The following is a 25,626-nucleotide window of genomic DNA, read 5'->3' as shown; positions in this document are numbered from 1 at the left end:
ATTGCTTCATTCAGATTCCAGAATACAGTTCAGAATAAGGAGAAAATAAAAGAGAATGAAAAAGAAAAGTTTAAGTGCAAACTAATTTTCCAGTGATTTCCCAAGTGTGTTTTACCTGTCTATTACTTTTTTTTTTCCATTTTCCCTCCTGACCCTGCCTTAAAATAAAGTGTTTAAAAATCCAGTGTTACTCTTCCTTCTAGTGTTATATAATGCTGTCAGCTTTAGCTGATAAAGAAATGGAGGGGAGAATTATTACATGTTGTGTTCAATGTGTATAAAACATGAACAGGAGGCTCTGTTTATATAAATCTTCATCGGCATTGTGCCTTCAAAAAAAAAACAAGCTATTTTGTTTCCCTACATATATTTTAAATCTGTGTCCTGATACAATTTTTGACTTGAAGCCAGGTCTCTGCCTTGGAAAAGAGCTCACAACTGCGGAAGTAGAGAGAGGAGCTGGCCAGAAGCAAGCTGGATTAGCCATTTTGATTAGGGGGTCGAATAAAAAAAGGTTAAAGAAATTGGCCTCTCAATCTCAGTCATTAGGTCATCGCTTATGGTATAAAAATTGTCTTTTTCTACCCTCCTTCTTGAAATCGCCCTGCTTCTGCAGGGATGCTTCGGCGGCTCTGGTGCTTCCTGCTGACAGAAACTGCCATGGGGCAACTCTCTCTGCAGCCCTAGAGCTGGACCCCTATACAGAACACCCGCCTGGCAGCAGGCAACCATGCCACGGGATCTTGGTTGGTCTGACCTTTTCTTCCTTGGGGGGCTTGGAAAGGGAGAAAAGCCAAACTGTTTTCCTTTTGCTTCTTCCTAAATTCCTGGAACCACTGACTGAAATGAGTCCCTTCTCTTTGCAGACATTGAACAGAGGGAAGATTGGGCAAGAGAAAGTAAGAAAAGTGGGGAGGAGAAAAGAGGGGAAGAAGAAGGAGAGTGCTGGTATGGATTCCCCACGTCTCCCTGGGATTACACTACGGTGTTTCGGTGTCTGTAGGGCGGGGGGGGCAGCATCATGCCAGGCTTCAGGGAGAACTCTGAGAGGTATTCAGGATTCTCAGCCACAATGGGCCGGATCCTTCCATTTTGTTTGTAAAAATATTTTGTGCTGTATTCCTGCAGGTAGTCCGGATGCTGTAGGGTACTTCGTGGAGGCAGGCTGTGATTCCAGTAACCTGGATTATCAAAGGCCTTCTTGGGCTTTTCTGGCAATGGAAGCCCATTTTTCTTCAGGTACTCTGCATTCTCAAGGGTGCTTGCAAAGGTGTTGAGGTACAAGGGCTCATTCACATATTCATCCTCGGCTTTGGGCTGCCCAGTTTGGCTGTGGTGATAATCTGGGTTGTCCAGTGCTTGAAGGTCGCCATTCTTCCACCGAGAAACAAATGGGTTCTCCTCCACTGGATTCAGGTGATCTAGAAAAGAGGAAAGAGATCTTAACTGAAAGTAAAATAACAATTTCTACTACCACGTGTCCAGTAAGGAAACATAACATTAGTGTATAGATTTGGGGAAATGGCTTGTAAAAATATATATAAAAGGAAAAATACATACAAAAATGCATATCTAAGTGGAAAGGCATACAAAACTCCATACATTTGAAACACACATTTGGAAGCACTTATGGACGTGACTAAAATGAATTTAAGGGTAGGAACTGAGCCCAAATGAAATGGACAAATTACCCATCTCTGTCAGCCTGTTCATACTGCAAGTTTCCTAATGGAGGCATTTCTCTGAGATCTTTTCTCTTTTGGGGTTAAAAACGTCTCTGATCAAGCACTGCAGCTCTGGAATATTCTGCTCCTTCTAGCACCTAGCATTTTTGGCACATGTTTTATCTCATGCTCTGCAGTGTTGCATTATTGTATGACTCTATTTTTTTATATTTATATTTAGTGTAGTACATCTTCACAACCAAAAAGTGCCTTCTTGATAACTCGACTTTCAACTGAGATAAACTGTCACTTTTCATGTAGGTGAAGATAAGCTGCTCATTAGGAATAGGTAAAAACAGAATCAAGGAATTGGGTTATTATTTGGTCTGCAGAAACTTGCAATTTGGCTTCAGGAAAATCTATATATTTTATCAACTTTGAATCAGAAGACAAGTAAGGTTGGGCAACTTCTCAATTTCTTTTGCAGCATCATGGAATATTTCTGCTGGAAAAAAAGGCTAAGAAGTATTTTAATTATTATGCCCTTATGCTATGGTACAGTTTTTAAAACAAGGTTCACCCAACCTTACCCATAGGGTAGCTCAAAACTGGCACCCCGTGGATGCTAGACTGTAAGACTGCACGCTCATTTTCAAGTGAACTGAGCTCAGTCTACTGACAGCTTTCCACACATGCCCCAAATATACTGGAATCAGTAATGCCAAAAATGTTTCTTTACATTGCCTTACTAACTCTTAAGGAAACAAAACAATTGCATCCAAAATGCTAACTAGCATACTATGGGGATGATAAAAAGGGATTTTTAAAAATATACAAGACTGAGAGAAAATAATAGTTATTGACCTAATGCTTAATTGATTCATTCTTGGACATCAATGCTGATCTAAACAACATAGAAAAGATCAACATACCGAAAACATCTTGCTTTTTAAAACCTTCTTTGTATTTCAGCATTTAACAATAAACATACAGATTAAACTGAAAACAAAAAGAGAAGACGTGCAAGGAAGCCAAGTCATTCTTGTGGAGTTCCATAAAAGTGGGGAGTGGGGAGAGAGCGGTCTGGTATTTTAGCTCTGGTCGCTTGAGCTGACTGATTTTTCAGATTCGTTGCTGTTCTCTGTGAAGCAGGGCATTTCATAAAAGCCCATGGACTGCAGGATGAGCGATATTGATTTTAATTATTTACAGTGCCAAATGTTGAAGCTTGACCAAACAGGATCACCTCTTCCTGGAAAGAGGCAATGAATATAACAGGGATGTGCTATTCATTTTCTTCTCCATATTATATGGCTGAGTACATTAATGGCAGCTGGAAACAAGTGATGCATTTCTTCCTTGCCAAATGATCACGCTGTTCAGTTGGACCATGGGAAAAACAAAAACCCTTTACTGAAAGTAACCTAGCTAAGCTTACAGTGTCACTGATAAGTAGAGCCTCCTCTCAATGCCACAAATAAGAGTATGACGTCCTACAAACTTTTCCATCTAACTTTAAAAGCCTACGTAGAGAAACAAGATTCTTTTTCTAGGAGTCTGTTATGCTAGTTGCAGGAGCCAAGCACGTAGGTGTACCCTTTAGCTTCACAGGTTGCATTGGTCTGACCAATGCAGAGAGTAATTCAAACAACCCAGTACTAAACAAGAACCATGTGAACATGCATTAGGTCACAAAAAGTGTATTTTCCCACTTCCTAAGTCTTCCCAGGTGATGCCGCTGCACCAAGGGGACCCAGAGCATGCCCACCCTGTGAGATCTGGTAGGAGGGACATAAACCACTTGGGATAAGTAGTCCCACAAGGAACCTGGCCCGATGCCCTGTAGGGCTTTAAAGGTGACAAACATCTTGTTGGTGTTTTTTTTTTCCCTGTATGCTTGGTTGCATACAGAAAAATGTATGAACGGGTGAACTGGCATACGAAGGCACGTTTGGCCCAAACCTCACCTATGGCTCTTTGGACAGAAAAGATGACACCTCCCTGCCTTGCAATGGTCTTTCATCCTAATAAATCTTACCGGGTTGTAATGGGATAAAGCTGTAACTTAGCAGATCAGCTTGGAGGAAGGCATGGGATAAAGGTATGAAAGCTGGCTGACATCAGCCATTCTTTTCCAGGGTTCATTTTATCTGTATACACATCCAACCAGAATAGGTTCTGAGCAGTGATCATGGAATCTTTTCCAAACTGGGGGGAAAATGGTTATTGCTATGTGAGAGAGATACCTGTTTTGCCCTTTTCTGGCATTGGAGTCATGTACCCCTCTTCATCCAGCTCAGTTCTTGGCCCTCGCTCTGGGATAAAAACAGTTGGGTCAGCGCTGTACCTCTGAGTGATACTGTCATCTTGTGAAAGACTTGCCACTTGTTTCCGCAAAGTGCCATTGCAGCAAGTGTCATCACAGATCTCAGCAGCTCCTTGCCTGATGGGAGCTTCTGGAGCTAGGCCTGGTATGGCAGTTCGGTATGGCAAGGGAACTCCTTGTTCTGTAGACAAACTTCCATCTCTGTAGATAAACTGATTCTATAAGAAACAAAGAACACTGTGTGAAAAACTACAGAATTAATGTTACAGCTTAGTTAGTTTCATGCATGTAAGTTTTTCAATTATGTGCTCAACAGATACCTTTTCTATGCAGGATTTTTGTTCTTAGCATGTTGTTTTCAGTACCTGTTCAAGTCAACATTACACAGATTTTTAGTTTTGTTGTTTGATTCCATAAGCATTGGCTAAAGGAACTGAGTGGATTCCAAATGCATAGGCTTGCTTTACTGCTGGATTCAACTTAAATTACATTGGCTTAAAATAATTTAAGACGCTTAGTTTATGCTTTTCAAATATTATACCTCAAGAACTGAAACTTAGTTCATTTTGCCTGGATTTCAGATTACCGTACAGATCATCTGCTAACCCAAAGAGCCTACCCCTAATCCATCAATATTTTATCTACAACTGCCAAATCTTAAGTCAACATTAAATATAAATAAATCAGGATCAGATTCAATTTAATGCCTTTCCAAAGTCTGATGATCTCAGTATGTTTTATATATATATATATACACACACACACACACACACACATACATACATACATACACACTTAATATTTCAATATATTGCCTTCTATGCACAACCACACTTCTAGGGTCAGCAGCATGCAAGTCTCCTCTCACCCTCCAAAACATGGTCTGAGAAATTGTGCTACTTTTATTCCCGCCAATTCATTTTGCATTTCCTAGAATTTCTCAGATGCTTCTGCCAAGCTAAACCTCAAAATTTCACATAACACAAAATGTCATGGAAAGGACACTAGATGGCCTGCAGAAAGATTCCTTCGGTGACCTCTACAACAGAGAGATGTGGGCTCTGGCCACCCTACTTGGAGATCTGGGGAGAGAGGGGAAACTACTGCTGGCAGGAGGGGTTTGGAAGCAGAGTACAAGTGACTTTAGAGCAAGAGACACTCATATGTCACCCAGATGCCTGTGCCTTTCAATCTGAACTGGTATAACAATACTGTATAGAGTCGCGAAACCAGCGTCCCCCCAAAGGGTCAGACATGACTCGGTGCTTGCACAGGGGACCTTTCACCTTTCACCATAGAGTTGGTATCATTTTGTATCAAGAAGTTCATCCACCACTATGTATCTCCCTTACTGGACAGTTCCCTGGATACACATATACCTGTTATAAATATTAGTCACTGAGAATCAATTTGCTTCCTATTAAATGATCAGATCTTTCCTACGTGAAAGCATTTTTATACGTGCATCCAAATTTTGCTTTAAACAAAACTCTGGGACAAAACCGGGGGCAAAAACATTCTAGTCCTTTCCCCCCTCTTTGAATTATTTCATTAGTTTTAGCAACAATAATTATAATATTATAATTGTATAATAGTAGGCTGATCCAGTTATATGTATTTCTACTTAACTAGATATCACTGGACTGGTCTGAATTATGAAGAATGCAAGAATGGCACAGAGACAAGACGGTAGAGGCTCATGGTTGTCAGTCTCATAATAATAATAATAATAATAATAATAATAATAATAATAATAATAATAATGGGAGTGAAATTATGTATGCCAGTTCTTGAGCTGATATGCATTTCTCCTTATTGCAGGAGCAGGACTAAACAGTGAGAGGGTTTGGAAACATTTGTAGATCATAAAATCTCTCCCAGTCCTCCCTGAGAAAGGACTTGATCTGTACCACGTGGCACTGGAGTGCTGATGTCAGCAGGCAGGCACTCCAGAGGTCCCTGTAGGGCCTGGGAGAGGGGAATATTTGGGATTAGACTGCCCCCTGTGAGAGCAGACCTCTTCCTCTCTTCTTTAAGAGGAGGTCTGAACTATTCAATGGACTCCAAGGTATCTTCCTTGTCACCATAAGATTATTGTTTAGAGTACAGCATTCAGCATCATTATTTAAAAAATATAATGGAACAAGTATTTCCCTATATTGTTCCAAGAATGAACTTTATTGACTTGGTTGGTATTTTTCATAAAATAAGAGGAAAGGAGAATGTTCTGACATGGTGTGAATTTCTCGACAGGCTAATAATCAGTTCTTCTTGTTGGAATCAGTAGAAATTTTCAGAGCTAATCTTCTTTAGATATAATTAATTTTCATTCAGGAACCTTCAGAACTGCACTTTCTGTGGATATGGATGTGTATGTATTGTTTTTTGAATCCATATAAACATATTAAAATTATTATTTCCTTTCAGGTTTTATTTTTATATTTGCCTTCAACCTATAGGAACTCCACAGTTCTTCTGAATTTAAATGTGACATTTTTGGTTGTTGTTTATTAGATTTTTGTTTTGTTAGGTTTACCAGGTATCACAAAAGCTAGTTGTCTCTCCAGTTCTATTATCTGGTCCCTTCTTTTCAGGGAAGATTTAAACTTATGAAGGTGCCTTTAATACACAAAGCCATTCCAGTATCATAAAATCAACCTGAACTAGAACAGGCACACCCATCCCAGCTTCATAAAATATGCAGACCAAAGTTAACAGTCTGAATCTGCCAAAATCTTTTAGAGTCAAGAGTGACCTTACAATCTTTTAGTGCTCCCTTATCTTTAGGTTGTAACCGAACAATGTCCAGAGAACACTGTCCAACAAAATAAAGTAAGAACTTATTCTAAGGCAGATACTAATCACCAGTAACCTCTTATTCTTAGGATTTTCTGGTTACTGAAACTTGTGTTATTCAGCTGGACTCAGCAACAAAACATGATCAGCTTTCACCTACCCTTGGGGAGCAAGAGAGGAGATGGGATGGTAGAATTCATGAAGAGAAGAGAAAGAAGAAGGTAGGATACATTTAAAAAGAAACAAATCTTAAAGGATGAAGGTTGATTGTTAAATACTTACTCCTGACATAGGGGTGTAGGCAGGAGGAGGGCTGTGTCCAATTTCACTCTAATAAGAAAGAAAAATGGAATGACCAATATAGTAAGAGGTTACATGGATGAAAATAAGTCATATGAATTCTGTGAATTGGTGGAAAAACCATGCACAAATTAGAGAGATTTATTCAAACACCAGCCAAATTCATACCTTCTTGCTCAGCACATCTCCAAAGGCAGTTTTGTGTGAGCTCAAGGTGTGGAGGATTTGACTGTAGAATGATTAAGAAAAGTCTGAAAAGAGGTGTAGGATTTTATTTTTTTTTTTGCACAAGAGAATGATAAGCATGCAGCAGGTCAGCTATCCCTCTAAAATCAAGACTCAGATGGGATGCACTACTATTACTCACCTGGTCTAAAAGGAAGGGAAAGGATATGCTGCTTAACAATGAAGAAACAAAGGGATTTCACTGGGAGAATACCATAATCACACAATGATCATTTTCTATAGTCTCTACGGCAGGTTTTCAATGACTGAAAAATTAACATGCTCACAGCCCAGTAATACAGAAGGGTAAGTCTCCATTGCCTGATGCTGCTTCTCTTTCTAGGTTTTTATCCCAGTAATGTTCTTCAGGATATCTAGCAATAGATGCAGAGTTTTGTTTCTCTGATCCCTCCCACGCAAATATCAGTATCATGACCGAGGTACTGTATGCGTGCTTCTTTGCAAAAAGGGTTTGGAAAGCAGTATGATTTGCATAGACACAGCATGGCATGAGTCCATTTTGGCTTTTCCAGCTCTCTTTCTGGCATGGAGTTTTGTTTTTGCTGTAGACTCTATTTAGAATTGGGATTTAGCTGCAAGTGGCATAGAGGATTAAAGAGAACTCTAACATTAATACCTGTCAACACCTATTTAGATACAATGAAATGACCACTTGGTTTGCACTCATCATTTAGCAATTTTCATTTTACTCTTGGGCATCTCCCTCTTCCTTGCCGCTTGCTTGCATGTTTTTCCTACAGTGCTACAAAGAAATGGGACCATGGTAGTTCTGTGTGCTTAGATATGGAACTACTTATATAGAAAAGAAGCTGTAGTATTTTAAAAACAAAGGGATACATGAATAAGAAATATTATGCCACTAAAACTTGAAACTGTATGTCAAATCTAGCCTATTCAAAATCTTGAATTATGTCAGTTAGATTAGGGAGTCAACAGCTTGGGAGGTTTGGCTGTGATGCAGTCTGATGAAGCTTGTATTTTTAGAAAAGTTGAAAAGAAAAGACAAGACAAGACACGACTAGACTATACTAGACTATAAAAAACCTTTGATCACCTCAATTTATGGTGAGTATAAATACATTATTATTCAAGGTCTCAATTCAGAGAAATGTTGCCTGAACTTTATGCTAGATTGCTACCTTGGAGAAAAAATGTTTGGTTAGGATGAGCTCAATTTGCCAAGCAGCAGTGAATAGTGAAGCACTTCCACTTGGCCTCCAGCTTAGCTTTGGATATTCTCTCGCACACTCCTTCCTTCTTAGCTAAGCTCATATACCAGAACTGTATTCTTCATTTGTGCATTCATTTTAAAACAGGATAACAACAAATGATGTACAAAATGAAAGCTCTATCACACCCCTAATGATATTTTTTATACATGATTGAGGCAGTTCAATATTTAAGTATACAGAACTGTCACCATCACACCTAGTTCATCTCTCAGATCATGACATTTCTGGATGGAAACACACTATATGTGTTAGTCTCACAGCTTCACTTCTTGATAACATATCTGTATAAAATGAATGACAGTAATACTATATACCTACCAACAGTATTGTTGAGGATGTACTGCAGTATGGTCTACGTATTTTTATGAATTATATTATTAGAATTAATACAGAAAGATACTAAGAAAATACAGAACTAAGCCATTATTTTGCAAGGACTTATAAAAAGTATAAAGGATGCATCTCAAGATCTTTTCCAATCCATTAATAAACAATCTGCACAATACATCAAAGTTACCCACACAGTGAAATTTTTGACAGTCTTATAAAGTACAGAGTTGCTTCAGGGACATTTAATTTCATACATTCATCAGGAAGTCCGTTGTTTGTTAACTGTCCCTAGAGAATGTGATACTAGTAAAGCATTGGACTTCACTGAAAAACTTTCAGGAGTATAGGAAACTGCACTGAGTGACACATTTAATGTAATGATAATGGGGAACCAATTCAGCCTTGCAGGAGGAGAACTCATAGAAATATAATATCTCAGGCTATATGAACTCATAGAAATATAATATCTAAGGCTATATGAATACAGTCCTATGTCAAATTGACATGGAAGTGTATTCATATAGTCTTAGATATTATATTTCTATGAGTTCATATAGCCTGAGATATTATATTTCTATGAGTTCTCCTCCTGCAAGGCTGAATTGGTTCCCCATTATCATCCAAAAGGGCCCTCTGCATAGAGCTGCTAAATAAGAGAGATGGCTAGATTTTCAGCCTTTTGACAGACATGCTATTTAATGTTTCCAAAATATCCATATAGCCTCAAATACTATCAAAAACAAAATACTAAGCAAGACTCTCAATATTTTGTTTGGCACTTAAGTAGTTTTATGCTTATTTTTTGGCACAGAGTGGTCATATAATGATAAAAGTACCATTATGCCCATGTGATGGTTACCAACTGGCTTCCAGGTGCTAGTTGTTACCTATAAAGCCCTTCATGGCATAGGGCTTGGTTATTTGAGGGATGACCAGTCACCAGTTGTTTCTGTCCATCTGGTGAGACTGGGCAGAGTAGACACACTCTGAGTCCATCAATTAAGCAGTGTTATCTAGTGGGACCCAAGAAGCAAGCCTTCTCTGCTGCAGTGCATGCCCTCTGGAATATCCCCCCCCCCCAAGATCTGGATGACTCCCACCATAGGTGACACCATGATGACATTCACGAAGCTACTGAAGATGTGACTATTCTTCCAGGCCTTGGGGACAGGTGATGTTGAGCCCCTGTTGGATGGGGTTTGTTAGTATGTCTGTCTTTAGGCCACTCATGAATTGTTTACTTTTGGAGTATTAGTCTTACTTTTTAAACTATAATCGCCCCAGAGTTGGGTGCCCTCAAAATCGATGAAATAAATAGTCACAATCCCAACCCCCACCCCACAAAAAAGAAAAAAAGAAGCTAGGAACAGCTGAAGTGCTGATTAGCTGAAATGCAAATGCAACATAATTGTTTTTTAAATATCTTTAAATTGCTTTCTAATTACATAGCAATGTCGTAATTTTGGAAGCTTCAAAAATACCTTTTTGTTTTTAAGATGCAAACCAGATTCCTTCCATCTGCCCTCACTTTACTGATGACGTGTGCATTTTTCATTGGTTGGAAAATGATATATTAGCAGAAAGCAACACAGAAAAAAATCCATCAAATGTTATTTATATATAAATAAGAGAAAATTGAAGCTCCAGACTGAGGCAATAGATTGAAATAAATTCTTGAGTCTTGAATTATTATTATATCTACGTTTTGGAAGGACTAAAAACTAAGAAATGTGTGTGCATCCATTCCTGTGGGCATGTGTGAAGCAGTATATGAGTTAACAAATTACTGAAAACAGAGTTCTTTCATTGTCTGGCACAGCTGGTGGTGAAGGAATTTTTTTAAAGGAGCAAAGTGAAAGATCTGTCAAATCACTACTAAAAGTGTTTTACCATCCACTCAGTTTTGCTTGGTTTAGGGACCAGATTTAGGGACTAGATTTAGTTTGCTTTCCTCATTCTCCTATTATTATCACCAAAGCAATTATTTCCATAATCCTATTATAAAGTACATTATAAAGTACTACAATTTATCTGTGTTTTACAAAGTTCACAAAACAGCATTGTCACTATGCACAGCCTTAATATTTAATCAGCAGCAACTCTGGGGGCAGATATGACACAACTACAGATTTCCATTATATGAAATTATATGAACATGTTATTTCTTCTTCACTCTACTAAACCAAAGTTTAAGTGCAACTTGAAATCATACACATTATTCAATCAACAGTCATTTGACCAATAATCTGACATTTCTTTCCTTTTGATTTTCTGGAATTAATATTGAGCTACCACTGCTTGTATCAATCATTAGTTTATTCTTTAAGTAATAATGTCTAGGATTGTCAAAGGCATGGGCAACCAGCAAATCAGAAATTTCCATAACTCTATTTCTTGATTTAGAACTAAAGAGATGATGAAATAGCAGCATAAGTACTCTTCCACTTCAGCTGAGAAATCAATGAGACCCTATGAGAACCAGAGACTGATTATTGTTACGTGCTTTGCTTTTGCTTCCATTTGTTGACTTCTTTCTCTAGTCCAGTGTTTCTTAAACTTTTTTCTCCAAGGACCGCATCTCATTTTTAAGAATTATGGAGGACCCCAAAAGAGCTTTTGTTTGGGTTATATTTATCTTTTTTTTTTTCAATCCATTCAATTGTGTCTGATTCTCAGAGACTGCCTGGACTGGTCCCTGCAGTTTTCTTGGCGAGGTTTTTCAGAAGAGGTTTACCCTTGCCTCCTGCCTAGGGCTGAGAGAAAGTGACTGACCCCAAGGTTCCCTAGCTGGCTTTGTGTCTAAGGTGGGACTAGAACTCACGGTCTCCCGGTTTCTAGTCTGATGCCTTAACCTCTACACCAAACTGGCTCTCATATTTACCAATATTTACCATGTTAAAAATTAAAATTGATGCATTTGCTGCCACTACCGCTTCTCACAACTGTTTGATAGGACTTTAATATTATTTTTCAACATAAGCTGGCAAATAATTTTGATTTCGAGGACCCCTGAGAGGGTCTTGGGGGACCTTCCTAGACCACACTTTAAGGAAGACTGGACTAGTCTATTCAACTGCCACACCAAACATACTAAGAAAACATTTTGTATCTATATTTTACATAAAAGGTCAATCATTTGAGTTCAAGTAAAAAAATTAACTGGCACAAAAGGGTCCAGAACAAAACAGACGAACAAACAGAACTGGGTTATATGTGTATAGATATACAACTTCTGCCTAACACAGGCCCCCACACTGAATTCCTACTATAAAATATGCATAGTGATAAAAATCAAAAGATAACCTTCTAGCTTTCAAATGTATTTCTTGCTCAATAAGCTGCCATATTTTTGCACTGCTGATTGAGATCCTTTGTTGATTTGAATTGTCTGAATCCTACCAATTTCAGCTTTTAAGGAATAGCCAGTCTTCTTTCACAAGACCGCACCTTTCTTGCCAGTCAGGCTCTGGCAAACCCAGTCCACATTCATTCATCTCAGATGCAGAATCAACATAATCTCAGGGACAGTGGCACACAAAGTTAGTTTACCCAGACCGCTTCTACTAGAGAAGGAAAGGTTTTATCTTTGAAAAACTGCAAGAGAACATTAGGAGCAAGAGAGTGAGGAGGTGTATGCTGAAGCTGGGCTTGGGGAATAGAGCGCTACGATTCTCCTCCAATCTCTGATTAAAGTTGAAATTTGGAGGAAGGAGGATTTTTCAGGTTACAAATTGGCAAAGAGGAAACATCTGTTCCAGGGGCTGTCTACTCTCTAGAAGAATAAGAAATAGCTAGGAATGGCACTAAGTAATTACTTTTCCTGTATTTTAAAGACTACTTTATTCGTTCTAGTGTTTATTTTTCTTATGTAAGCTCAGTGATGGTATGTTTGGGTAATAAACCAACACCGTATTAGGGTCTGCACAGAGTCTTACTATGTTCTTTATACTTTTCTATTGAAGGTTCTTCTTTTAAGATGCTGCCTTTGATTTGAGCAGGTCCATATTTTTATTTCCTTTATCACTGATGGTTTTGGAAGTGATTGTTTAAAGTTCAACAGAAATATTTACATTTTCTTTATTGTATTTTAAATAAAAGCTTAATTTTATTTGTCTCTTGTGAGAATTGGTTGTCTCCCACAAAGGAGGAGAAGGAGAGGCTGATTTCCCTAGTCACGCAGCTCAGTGCTACAGGGCCAGGAAGTGGCACTATAACATTTTTTCCCCCTTATTTTCCCCTTTTACTTTGCCAAATAGTAACAAAAGATGTAGGAGCCTATTCCTCTCACACACCTGGTTAGTGGGGAGAACACCTCGCAAGGCTCTTGATATTAATGTTTTACAACATTAAAGGAAATGTTAATTGGACCAGCAGCAGCAGCGGTAGCAGAAATTAAGCAGAAGAAAACCTAAGAGTGGAATGACAGGAAACTAACATGCATATTGCTATAATCTACACTGGAGCTTTAGACTGTATCTGATGAACCACTTGAATTGCTTCTCTGCATTGACCTCCCATTTTTCTCTGGAACTGGCTGGTGTCATTTTGCCCACTTCATCATTCAGGGCTCACTTCTCTTGTGGTATCTTCTCTAATCATTACACAACCTTCCTAGATGCTAAGGCAAAGGATATGGCTTCAAAGTTCTCTCCTAGTTTGAGGTAGCTGGAGATCAGTGCTTTTGACACTTATTATATAAGATCCAAGAGTGTCTCCAGGAAACCCAAGTTCACAGCTCTTATTCATCCTTCCTGAAAATTTTGCAATCCAAGCTTTATACTTTTGCACAAACATTTGATGTTCAGCTGCTGTGGAGCTGTCAGGGGACACCGTCACATCTGAAAAGGAATGGTGCCGCTTTTCATTAGGAACTTTGTCCAATTGCTTTCTAATTTCTCACCAGAATTCTACAGGCATTGTTGGCATTTGCAATTCTCAACCCCATACATCTTCACATGCATTTGTTATTGGACATGCTGATCAACCTTTTGTACAATTTAAAGGCTGAGAGTCACCCTTGACCTCGGAGGAGTCTGGCAGAGCCCACAGTCCAAAAGAGAGGCAGGACTAAGTTTGATTAAGTTGATTTTAAATTACATTATATACAGTTAATATAGTTACTCCCCATATAGTTAATAATCTTCCCCTTCTATCATATTCAAAATTAAAATTTGCTGGAGTGGCCCTAGACCTTTGGCCTGAGATTGTGTACCTCTGGTTCAAATAATCAAGGCAAAGGGCAGACAGTTTTAGGGAATGTTCTCTGTTAATGACATTTTATTAAAGGTTGGAAACATGCATGATATTTATTAGATTTATCCACCAGAGGTAGTCTATCTCCCTTGATTCCTCCTATTATGGTCCCGAGTAGGAGAGATTTCTTCTTTCCTGGCATGCTGTGACCACTTTGTAAGGGTCCCAGGAGGGTAACCTACTAAGCAGAGACAGGGACATGCAAAATAAATGGGGAACATTACATGGGTCAGGGTTGGAGAGTGACCCTCATTATATGCACTCTTCACAATTTAAATCATACTCGTAACAGTTATTCAGCAGATTGGTGAGAATGCAGTTTAAATGGGGAAGACAGAGCACCAGGATTACTATCCTCATACACAGCCTAGCCAAAGTGTAGTGACAGCATTTGGTGGTCTATAAAAAAAATCACCTACCTAGTATTCTAACCAAATCCTATTTGCTCAGTCTCTACCTCTGGATTGCTATCAATATATTTATTATTCATCATACTGGTATCCAATAATGTCAAGCTGGCACAGATTGGTGCAGGCTGTTCCCCCATCTTTCCCTAGACAATCCTGTGAAGAAGGTTAGATTGAGAGAGGGAGTAACCCAAAATCACTAAAGAGCATCATGGTTGAGATTTGAATCTGGATTTTCTTGAATGGCAGGAAATTAATTACAATGAATTAGGTAGAATTCTTAAGAATGGATTCCCTTGCACAGAAGATGTTTCCATGGTTTGATTTTATTACAGAGCTTCAAGTTCAGCATGGTCTAGCCAGCCTGCCCTTGCTGTGTAATGTGTCCATGAACCTATTGCCTTGTGAATTAAGAGTAACATTTAGCACTATCATTCAGTTATCGTATTTGCTGGAATATTTAATAATGGACCCTGCTGTCAAAATCCAGCATCAGTAGCAGTAAAGATTTCATTCTGGATTCAAAGTAACTTTAATTGAAGCAAGCCATTTTCCTTTTGAAAAACCTGATGAAGATGAAAAGGAGGAGCTGAAATTGTGCAAAAAGTAAAAAGCAGCTTTGTTTGGATCCCAGAATAAGTAAATTTAAGAGCTCCTATTTCCTATTCAGTCCTTCAACAGAGAGGTCTGCTCCTTCTATTCCTTTTCCTGTATTGTTCAGAAGAGGCTCCTGACTCATCAGAAGAGAGGTGGCTGCATAGATGAGGAAGGGCAAGAAATGTGTGGTGAACTTAGGATCCAAGGTGCACAGTGACAATATTTGACAGGTACTACACTTTTGGACTTCAGGGTAATTGATTTACGTATTTATTGAAGTACAGTAGGTCATACAAACTGGGAAGTCTCCTAATAAGGATACTGTAGTGTTTTCTTTTGTTTTAAGTACAGTGCTTTGAATCAATATGATATAGTGGTTAAAGTAGTAGACTAGAAGAATGGAGACCCAGATTCTGGTCCACCCTCGGCCCCAGAAACTCACTCAGTGATTTTAGGCCAGATACTCTCTGTTGGCCCATTCTACCTCATGTTGTGGGAGGAATGTTGCTGGAGAAAAACCAATCTATTATGCTTCAATAAAAGTGCACACCAAATAAAAATACTACTATACTACTATGATTAATGGTATCAAAGGTCATGAGGCCTAGAAGAACTAGGAGGGATGCAATCCTCTCATTCAGGTCCTGACAAAGGTAAGTCCCCCTACCAACAACCTTTCTGACATCCACTTGAGTGACCAATGAATGCCTGGGCCTGAACACTGAGTGAAAAACAGTCCAGATAATCCACTTCCTCTAAGGCACTCTGTTGTTGTCTCCCTACCACTACCTCAACAACCTTTCTTACACAGGGAAGGTTGGAGACCAGGTAATAGTTGTCCAAGATACTGGACCCAGGGAGGGCCTCTTTAGGATGGGGAGCACTACAGCTCCTTTCAGGCTACTGACATATCCCCTCTTGAAGAAGGGGCTAAGCCAGGCCACAGGTGGTAGATATCATTCTAGAGGGTACTTTCCCCACTTCCTCAGTGTACTCAAGCTATAAGGAGTCCAAATAATGTGGCCACATATGTGGTCCTAGACACTTTGGCAAGGGTAACTTTACTGGCAAAGTGTTATGTAGATTGGTCACAGCAGCCAAATCTTCATTTTGACCTCTCCCCATTTGAACAAGGGCAGTAAGAGAGGGAAAATAAAGGCACTTCACCTCCCTTAATGCCACACTCTAGGCCTGAACATAAACTCATACTTGTATTTGGAGATTCACTTTTCATCTTTCTCCACCATTCTCCCTACAGAGGTCCCAGATGGCAATTAATTTGAATCAGAAAAAGATCTGACCATGGCAAAAGGATGAGCATTGTGTCCTATATCTCCTGATCACAAAACAAGAGCTCTGAGGCAAAGTTGAGGTTTAATGTGTGTCTGCCTGAGTGACTTAGTTCAGAGAATACTTGGGAAAAACCCATGGTCACCAAAGAGGCCATGAATTTCTGGCCTTCCTGGACTCAGCTCCCAGGACATGAAAGTTGAAGTCCCCTAACACAACCAGGTGAAGGGACTTCAACATCAGCCCACAGACCAACTCCAGAAGCCCAAGTAGGGATGCTGTCAAATAGCAGGACCCCTAACATGGTTGTACACCCCAATTCATTTGGCCCACCCAATCATCATCATCATCATCATCATCCTTCAATTGTCCTAACATCTGTTGGGAGACCAACTCTGTGAAGCATGATCCTTCCAGGAAATTCTGGACTGGCCTGTTTGACAATATTTTCTTCCAAAGAATCGAGTAAAGCTTTAAGACTTAATTGAAGAGATGGAACTACTAGCAATACTGGGGGATAATGCCCATTTAATGTTGGAGTACTGGATTTTAAGAGAAGTTAACCTCAGCATAGTCAAACACATGTCTTGTATTTCAGAAAGCAAAATTTAATAAACTCAGAGATATGATAAATAGGGTCCATGACAGGAGAAGATAAGCTGAAATGGAGGTCAGTGTCAATGGAATTTCCTTAAAAAACAAATACTAAATAAACAATTGCAAACAGGAAAATAATGGAGAAGCCAGTGTGATTACAAACAAAGATCTGAAAACAAAAAAGAACACATATTGAATACAAGGATCCATATAGAAAGGTAGCCTGGAACTAAAGAGATGGCGTCAGGAAAGCAAAAGCTTAAAGTGAGCGAAGCTTGGTGAAAGATGACAAGGACTATCAAAGAAGTTGAGATGGTCACCATAACAGGAACAGAACAAGCAATCAAGCCACACAGTGAAAACCACAAAAAACTTAACAAAGAAAGGCATTTTATATTGCAGAAATAAATCAGGCATACAACCTGTAAATCAATGTATTGAAACAGCTAAAAAGCTATCAATTAAAAACAAAATAAAAGTTGAAAAAATGGAGATGGAAAAATGTCTGAGGGAATCTTGGCTATTGTACTTATCTGTCCATGCCTTTGTCTTCCAGAGTCCTCCAGACTTTTCTTGTGGGATTTTTTTTTATAAGTACATGCAAGTTAATGGAAATCTGACTGTTTGTTTGTTTAACATCTCTAGGGTTTTTTTTTTAAATCATATTTCAATAATCAGAGAAAATGTGAAGCTGTTTGAAAAAAGAAATCCTGAGCTTTTCAGAATTCAAATCCTACTAGATCCTGAAAGCAAAATCTGATTTCTTGTAAATCCCAGCTTTATTTAGTTTTCTCCAGAATGCTGCATAATCTGGAGTCTGGTTTCTAAGTTCTACATTGCTTTAGGTACCAAATGATAAAAATCCTCAGTAGCTCTCACAGGGTCTGCTAAACCATTTCAGTATTTTCAAGCTAGGCTTAAACTCTAATCCAAAGATACCAATTACTCAGTAGAGGATGTGTTAGTATTTGGGAAAAGCTCCTAAACCACATCTACCTTCCCTGTAAAATGGCACAGCTGCTGCCCTAAGTTGAAAGAAATTCAGGGAAAGTCTGTGTGGAATACGGACAGCTGGTTTATGCAAGTGGATCTTTATAATATGCTGCAGATACCCTAGTGGTGTTACAGCTAGAAAATATAATATAGAGCTGTCCCATCAGCTCAGAGCAAATATTTCAAAAGAACAGGATGATATTTACAACAGATCTAAACCAAAATGAAATCAAATTGAAGGACATTCCCCAGGGGAAGACATGCCTCTTCCCAAAGGGAACCAAGGAGAAAACAGACGCTGCCTTGCATAGGAGAATCTACAAGAATATTTCAATTTGCATCCAAAGTAGGCAGGGACATTTTCAAAGAGACATAGCAAACTAGACTAGAGCATAAGGATATGGCAAAGGGATAAGACCTTTCCTGCATGTTTCTTTTTTCATTCTTGCTAGGAAAAAAATAAAGAACCAGTTGCCAGGCTCTTAGCAGTCTACCCTGACAGCAGTAAGATGGAATAGAGGAGTGGGAAGACTTCACAGCTAATCATTCCCTGAGCATTAACTGCAGGATGTGCCAGGAAAATGGACCATCAGTCAGAGTCTTCATCTTCAGTTTGAGCCTCATTCTGCTTTTGTTACACATAAGGAGCTTTCGTTTACATAGAGAAGTATCAGCAGTGAGTCTTCAGCTGACCTCACTTTCACCATTTCCATCATTTCTAAAAACTTTATGTCAGGGATGGTGCCAGCTAGAGCTGGGACTAAAGAAGCAGACGTTCAGGGAGTTGCAACAGGAGCTCAAAGGGGCCTGTTGTAAGCAGCCTTTTATCACTCTTGCTGGCTGTCAACAGGGTGGCAATACATTACGTTAAACATATTTCCTATCAAAGAAACAATTATACCCTGATCACAGTGGGGAATACCACACCGAAGCTTTCATTACATCAGAGTTTCTTTCTTTTTTTTGGTCCTGTATCTCTCTTCTTGTTTTGTTTTTTTTAACGATGCACCCAGATCAATGATGAGCCTTGGGTGCAACCCTATCCCTTGGTGGATTTGACCCCAGGTAAAATAAGATCACTCCCAAGTATACTTGTACTATAGAAACCTACATTTATGCTGGCAGAATGTAATAGTTGCACAAACCTAGTATTATCCCAACAAGCTATTCAATAACAGGTATTTCCAGATCAATGATGACAGGCATCTTAAGAGATGACTCAGGAAGGCAAGTAGCAAAAAGAGCTGTTGTTTGATGCATTAAACTCTCTAATTGAAAATGGCAAAATGCGGCTCTGACTAGTTGTAGCTCTTTCTAATCTGTTCTTCAGAGGGACCTCTTCCAGAATTAAATCTGTGAGTGACCTCTGTGGTGCTGTATGGGCTCTTGTGACTCAATGTTAAGCCTATGCAGGATTTCAAAGTTACCATGAGGTGCATAAGGTATATGCTGTCACTCCCGTCTTTTTCATCTCCTTTCCCTTTTCAATCTCAACCAGGGTATCAGTACTGGCTTATTCATTTTTTTTTTCATTAGAAGCCTCAACCTCTCTGAATCCAATCAGATTGCTAATGTGACTTCTCTTTTTGAGCAAGTGATCTCTTTACCCAGTCCTCTGGCAGAAAGTACCCATCTTCTGAGCAGGGCTTCCCCATAAATGCTTTTTTCCCAGAGACCTGTGATAGCAGCTGTCCATCCTTCCTCCACTAAATGGACATGGCTGTTTACAGACCATGATGTGAAAAGATTTGGGCCTCTGTCTGCTGTTGGAAGTCTGATTGGCTTAATTTTGCTATAGTTGTGGCTGTGTACTACAGAGGCTGATGTGGGTTCCTCTGCTGCTGCTTTTGGATGTGTGAGGGGTAGAACAAGGTCAGGGAGGCATTTTGCCATTGTTGTGCATGGACTGAAAGACAGCATGCCAGAATTAGAACTAAGAAGAAGGTCCAAATCCCCACACAGCCTACTGGGTGACTTTGGACAGTCACTGCTTCTTAGCTCTTAGGAAGATAAAATGGGGAATGAAGAATCACACATCCTTCCATAAGTCCTTGCACAGTGAGTGAATGAGAAATGTAATTAGAAAATGTGACCGTGTTTTACTACTCTGAGGATTATCCTTGGCTTGCCTCAATGGGATGGCTAGTGATGCTGCCATGAGTAGTACTAAAAGTGCTGTTTATTATATTATGCCTTGTTTACAGTGCTGTTATTACTACTAGACTAGATTGGATTGCACCACATTATGCTAATATGGGGCTGCCATGGCTCCCGCTACCCTTTCAGTATCATAATTCATTTATAGGATAGAAACTCAAGAATAAACTTCTGAAGTTTCTTGTTTGTCAAACAGTATTGTTAAAATCTCTTTTAGGCGACATACACCTTCCTTCAGTAGCCAGGACAGTTGTAAAGCAAATGAATTACAGTATTTCATAAGCTAGGAAACAAAATGCCTTCAATGCTGTATAGTAATTGCAGTGGAGATGCTCAATGACCCTTGGCTTCAAAATATATGGAGGAAACAATGGTGGCCCAACTTTCATGAGTGAAATGTTGGAGAGGGTATGCTGTTTCTAATTGATCATGTGTCATGTTCATCGTTTCGATGTGTCTGTACATCATAACGGTTCGCATGCCAGAGCGCTGACGCGTGTTCCTAGCTGGGAGGGAGCTGCTGATAAACCTTGCACTGAGTGCTATATCTCTTTGTGCTAAACAGGAATGTGTTTGGGTTATCTTTTTGTGTCAAGGTCTTTTTACCCGTTGATCAGCAGAACTCGTTAGGAGCACCTGGGAATGTGAATTTGAGATAATTGAAGGGGGGGGTGGGACTTTGTTTGTAATGGGGCTATTTAGTTTGATTTTAGGTGCGCTTTCCTCATTCTCAGCTTTCTTTGTGTTTGCATCTATTCCTAAATAAAACCAGAACTTAAACTTAGATTTTGAGTCTGTACCATTTATTGGGAAAGGCATTCCTTACATCATGGGGTACTTAGAATAAAAGTCCCTCTTTTGGGGGAGATGGGCGGTAATTAAATTTGAATAAATAAATAAATAAATAAATAAATAAAGCAGCTCACATATCTTTCCACTGATATCTTGAGCTTTCTTTCTTTATAGTAATACATTTGCATATCACGCAGCCTGAGTAGATCGAGGCTTTTAATGAAAAAATCAAGGGAGAGGACTGTAGATTCCTAGTTGCCTCTACAGTCTTTTACCTTGTCCAATTCCAATCCTTCTTTCTTTCCTCAATACTAGTTTTCCTTTGTATGCATGATCTCATGCATTTTTTGACCTCTCTCTCCATGCCACACTATCTAGAGCTGACAAAATAAACAGTAACACAAGCTTTTGTTGTCTCAAAGTCTCGATCTTGTCTGGTAGTTATATACATTTTTAAATGCCCAGGGGATTTAAAAAGAAACCAAACAATATGTGGTATTATAGAAGGCCTGGCACTCTAAACTTTGAAGTGGGAACACTTCTTAAGCAGGAATGAATCAAAAGGCCACATGCTCAGCAGCAGCAGAGGGAAGGGGGATCACAAAAAAGATTTGATGAACATGTTTCACTTGCCTCCTCCCTATCACCCTTTCTCTCATCGGTCCCCCCTTTTAACTTTATCCAGTAATCAAAGGATATTCTGAGCCTCTCAAAAGCCATCATCCCTCATTGAGAATGTAATGAAGCACATCTTATCCAAAGCTTTTACAGCAGAAATCATTGCAGAAGCAAGAGGGAAGTTCTTAGGAAGAAAGGAAGGGGGGGGGGATTTGAATGAGTGGGGAAGAAGAGTCAGCCTAAACATCTGAATACAAAGTTGATGATAATATTCCCAATTTCATTATTTGTGGGGTAAAGAAAACCGTAATTGGGTATTCTTGGCCTGAGAAAGGAAATAATAGCTGCCTTGATGAAATTTTCTGTGTTTCAGATGAGTTAACATAGATCTGGGAATCTACTACAATAATACATTCAAAAAATATTTGGAGAGAAAATAATAATTACCATTTTAAGTCTAAACCTTCTTCTTACTCCTTTGGTTTCCTTTTATAACTCTAATTGTTATTTCTGTTTATTCCTTAAGAATAATAATGAAAAATGAAGAGAGCAGCCTCCTTCTTCTCTTAGCAAAATGTATTTTATCCCATGGAGCGATGTACAGATTATCATTATGACCAACAACAGTAACAACACACAGAGTTCACCTAGTTTTTCCCTCACCTGATTATTAAGACAGTGTAATATTTTTTCCAGAAAGGAATACTGCACTACTGTGTATGTTTATGACTTGTGTAATACAATGTTCATACAGGAAGATTGCATGCATATGGAATTATTTAATGTATTACTACTACAAATAGTAGTAGTACAAATACTATTACAGTAGAGTAGTAATACTAGAGTAGAGTCACTCTACTCTAGTAGTAGACAGCCAGTTTGGTGTAGTGGTTAGTGTACCAGGCCAGAAACTGGGAAACTGAGTTCTAGTCTCAACCTTAGGCATGAAACCAACTGGGTGACCTTGGGCCAGTCACTCCCTCTCAGCCCTAGGAAGAAGGCAATGGAAAATCACTTCTGAAAAACCTTGTCAAAAAAACTGCAGGGATTTGTCCGGACAGTCTCCAGGGGTCAACACTGACTTGAAGGCACACACACACACACACACACCAAATAGTAACAAAAAAGTATTCTATTCTTCTGCAGTCAGCTGTCTAGGTTCATAATGTTCACATACCAAATCATACCACTGGTCTATCTAGTTCTATAGCAAAAAACTTTGTTCAATCAGGAGTATTTTCTATCCATTTCTAAATTGTCCAGAATCAAGTCTGACACTTCAAAATATTACATCTGTTTATTTATTGCTTTAAAAAACTCTCATCCTTTCAAAATGTATGATTGGCATAAAGTTAATGGTTATGATATCCACCTGTTGTCTGAAATCTACCATACCACTCTTCCTTCTTTCTGTCGTATATATAGATCAGACCTAAATATTAGCAAGGAAACCATGGAATATAATTACATGAATATTCAAAACCTAACTTCTTTTGCTTCTTTTAAATCATATTATTTGAACAAAGAACGTGCAAACAGAATGTAGATGCAACTTCTTCACTGAGGACAACTTTTCAAACCACTCCTAGCCATAGTCTTTGCCTTACGTTCAGAGCTAATGCACACTTCATTATGCATGAGTTATGAAACTCCTTCTACCTAGCCAGAGAGAAGGGACGGAGGGAGGGGAGGGGAGGGGAGGAGAGATGGGAGGAAGAAAGAAGGAACACCATGATAGAAAATGCCTTATGCCAAATCCTAATTCCTCTCTCAGGTTGGCTTTGAAAGGGGGATGAGGGAAACTTCACCCTGCATTTGTTCGTTTGCCATTTCCATCCCAAGTGGAAATGGCACCTCCTTACCTACCTCTTTCAGTCACATACAAAACTTGCCCAACCAGGAGAATGGTTGGAAAATCAGAAGTACATCATAGAGAACAGTGCAGCTAGATGTGGATTAGGATCCTTTTCTTCAGTTATTTTATGGATTGATCTGAGCGATGTCTTTCTACCCTGAATGTGTTTTTTTTCCTATCTGTACAGTGTCTGTGTGTGTTGTAGATGTGTGTTCCAGAGCAGCCTCTGAGTAAAGTATTTAAGATTCAGTGGGACTTCCAGGGGAGGTATGGCAAACTGAAGACAGCTCTGCAAAAGCGAGCCAACAACAGTGGCAAAGACCAAGGAACTGGTGAGTAGACTGGTTCCTTGAAACCTCTCCGGATAAGAAGATGGCTGCCCCTTACAAGGAGACTGCAGGACGGTGGTTTTCTGTGGGCTTGAGCACCAGGAGACAAAGAGATCAGTCATCTTGCTCGCAACCACAGTGGAGACTTTTAAAGGACATTAGGTTCGCAAACCTCACTTTCTAATCACTTTCAGAAATTGCCTATTAGCCATCTTAAAGCTATTAGAGACCTTTGGATTGACATTCTGATAGTCCACAGAAAAGCCAAGAAAGCCAAGATCAAGGGGTCTTTTCTACTTTTCTTCCCAAGTCAAGGTTCAGGAAGAAAAATTCTCTGTAAAAGAGTGGATGGGGGCAGCTACTGAATAGGCTGTCCCTCGTGGGAAGGTGAAATAGTAGAGATTGTAGGGGAAGGTCTGAGGGACCTCTGCTTGAGGAAGCCAGAGAGACCACCACACCACAACCCTCTGTGTGCATGTGTAAGCATCCACTTTGTTACAGCATATATACTGTCTCCAAAAATTCAGTCCTGCTAAGAGTCACCCCATATCCTTTTAAATAGAAAATGGAGCTTAAACTTGGGATTTCCATAGACAGAATACGATCAAGGTGAATTGATAAACAATTTCTGAGCAACAGAAAAGAGCACATTAGTTTATAGCAAATCCTCCTGATAACCCATTTTTTACTTCATAACCAAAGAGTAGGATTTGGATTTGTTTGTTTTTTTGTACAATGAATATGCACAGGGATGACTGCAAAGGACAAGGAACATATTATATATAAGTACCAAGAACATATACTCCATGAGTATCACCACTCCAACTTTGCAAGAAAGCTAAAATCTCCATGAGAAAATTATCCACTGAAGTATCTTATGTCAGGGGTTTGAAAATCCTGAAATTAATACTAAGAGGGAATTATCTTCTTTAATTTAGTGTATAAACATTCAAATAAATGTACAATTTAATGAGATGAGCCACTTTTTTTCATTAATCTCCAAGAAAAGGTTTCACAGTTATAGATTCTATAGAAGAACATGGAAACTTTACTATAAAATTTAATTTCCCAGTAACAATGAACATAAACAGCTTAAGCTGCTTCAATTTATTCCCCATTCATGGTAATCCCATCAATTACAGCAGGTCCATTTAATATTCATATTCATTAGAGCAAACAAGTCTAAATTCAAGTTAGCCCAAGGAAATAGTCTGTCGGAGAATAGCGATTGTAGGGACTGAGCTTGGAGTGCATTTCACCTGTTCTGTTTCAGGCCTGCAATGAACAACTAATTCATGTTTAATATGTTTTAATATGTATTTTCCTCCGCAAAGGAACATCTCTGAATATGGGAAGCTGCTTTATACTTAGCCACAGCCAAACTCTCTCTACTCTAGTAGCTCTCTGTTGTGCCTGGTGGGGTCTCTCCAGGTTCTCAGGTGGGAGACTTTTCAAACCCTGCTAGCTAATACACTTTGGGAGCAAATGCCAGGGATCCCAATAAGGTGGACATGATGTATTATCTTTCTACTAAGTTTTGGTTTGGGCCCCAGCAGCAGCAAGGAGGGCAGGTGCATTTTAATCTATATTCTACAAGTCACTTTAGACAAAGGAAAGAAGAAAGAACTTCAAATTCATGGAAACATTGGACTCTAGAAAGAAGTAGAAATACTGTATATTTAGATGAAGCACAGGAATTAATGGCAAAGGGGTTGAAGCTTGGACATCAGTTATGTCCTCCTGCTTCTCCCAATGAAAATAGAGCATAATAAAGAATCCTGTTCAGTTCTCCTCCCTTCAATTGCTTGAAACTAATTGTTTAAACTTCCTTTCTTCCATAGAGT

At 39.1% G+C, this 25,626-nt stretch overlaps 1 protein-coding gene across 1 annotated transcript in view; it reads right to left on the bottom strand.

Annotated features, from left to right (window-relative positions):
• Positions 1–415: 415 nt before the first annotated feature.
• The window catches only part of ERBB4 (erb-b2 receptor tyrosine kinase 4), a 559,265-nt gene continuing 534,054 nt past the window's right edge, over positions 416–25,626 (bottom strand). Inside the window, exons 26-28 of the mRNA XM_063303051.1 lie at positions 7,069–7,116; positions 3,911–4,208; positions 416–1,421 (exon numbers count right to left, since the gene is read on the bottom strand). Coding sequence (XP_063159121.1) covers positions 976–1,421; positions 3,911–4,208; positions 7,069–7,116 — 792 coding nt within the window. The 3' untranslated portion in view covers positions 416–975. The remainder of the gene's footprint in view (positions 1,422–3,910; positions 4,209–7,068; positions 7,117–25,626) is intronic.

The sequence above is a fragment of the Candoia aspera genome, chromosome 1, assembly GCF_035149785.1.
Source record: "Candoia aspera isolate rCanAsp1 chromosome 1, rCanAsp1.hap2, whole genome shotgun sequence".
In the NCBI taxonomy this organism is placed as follows: domain Eukaryota; kingdom Metazoa; phylum Chordata; class Lepidosauria; order Squamata; family Boidae; genus Candoia; species Candoia aspera.
Note: the sequence above shows the minus strand (reverse complement) of the source record. Positions and strands in the feature narration are given on the sequence as shown.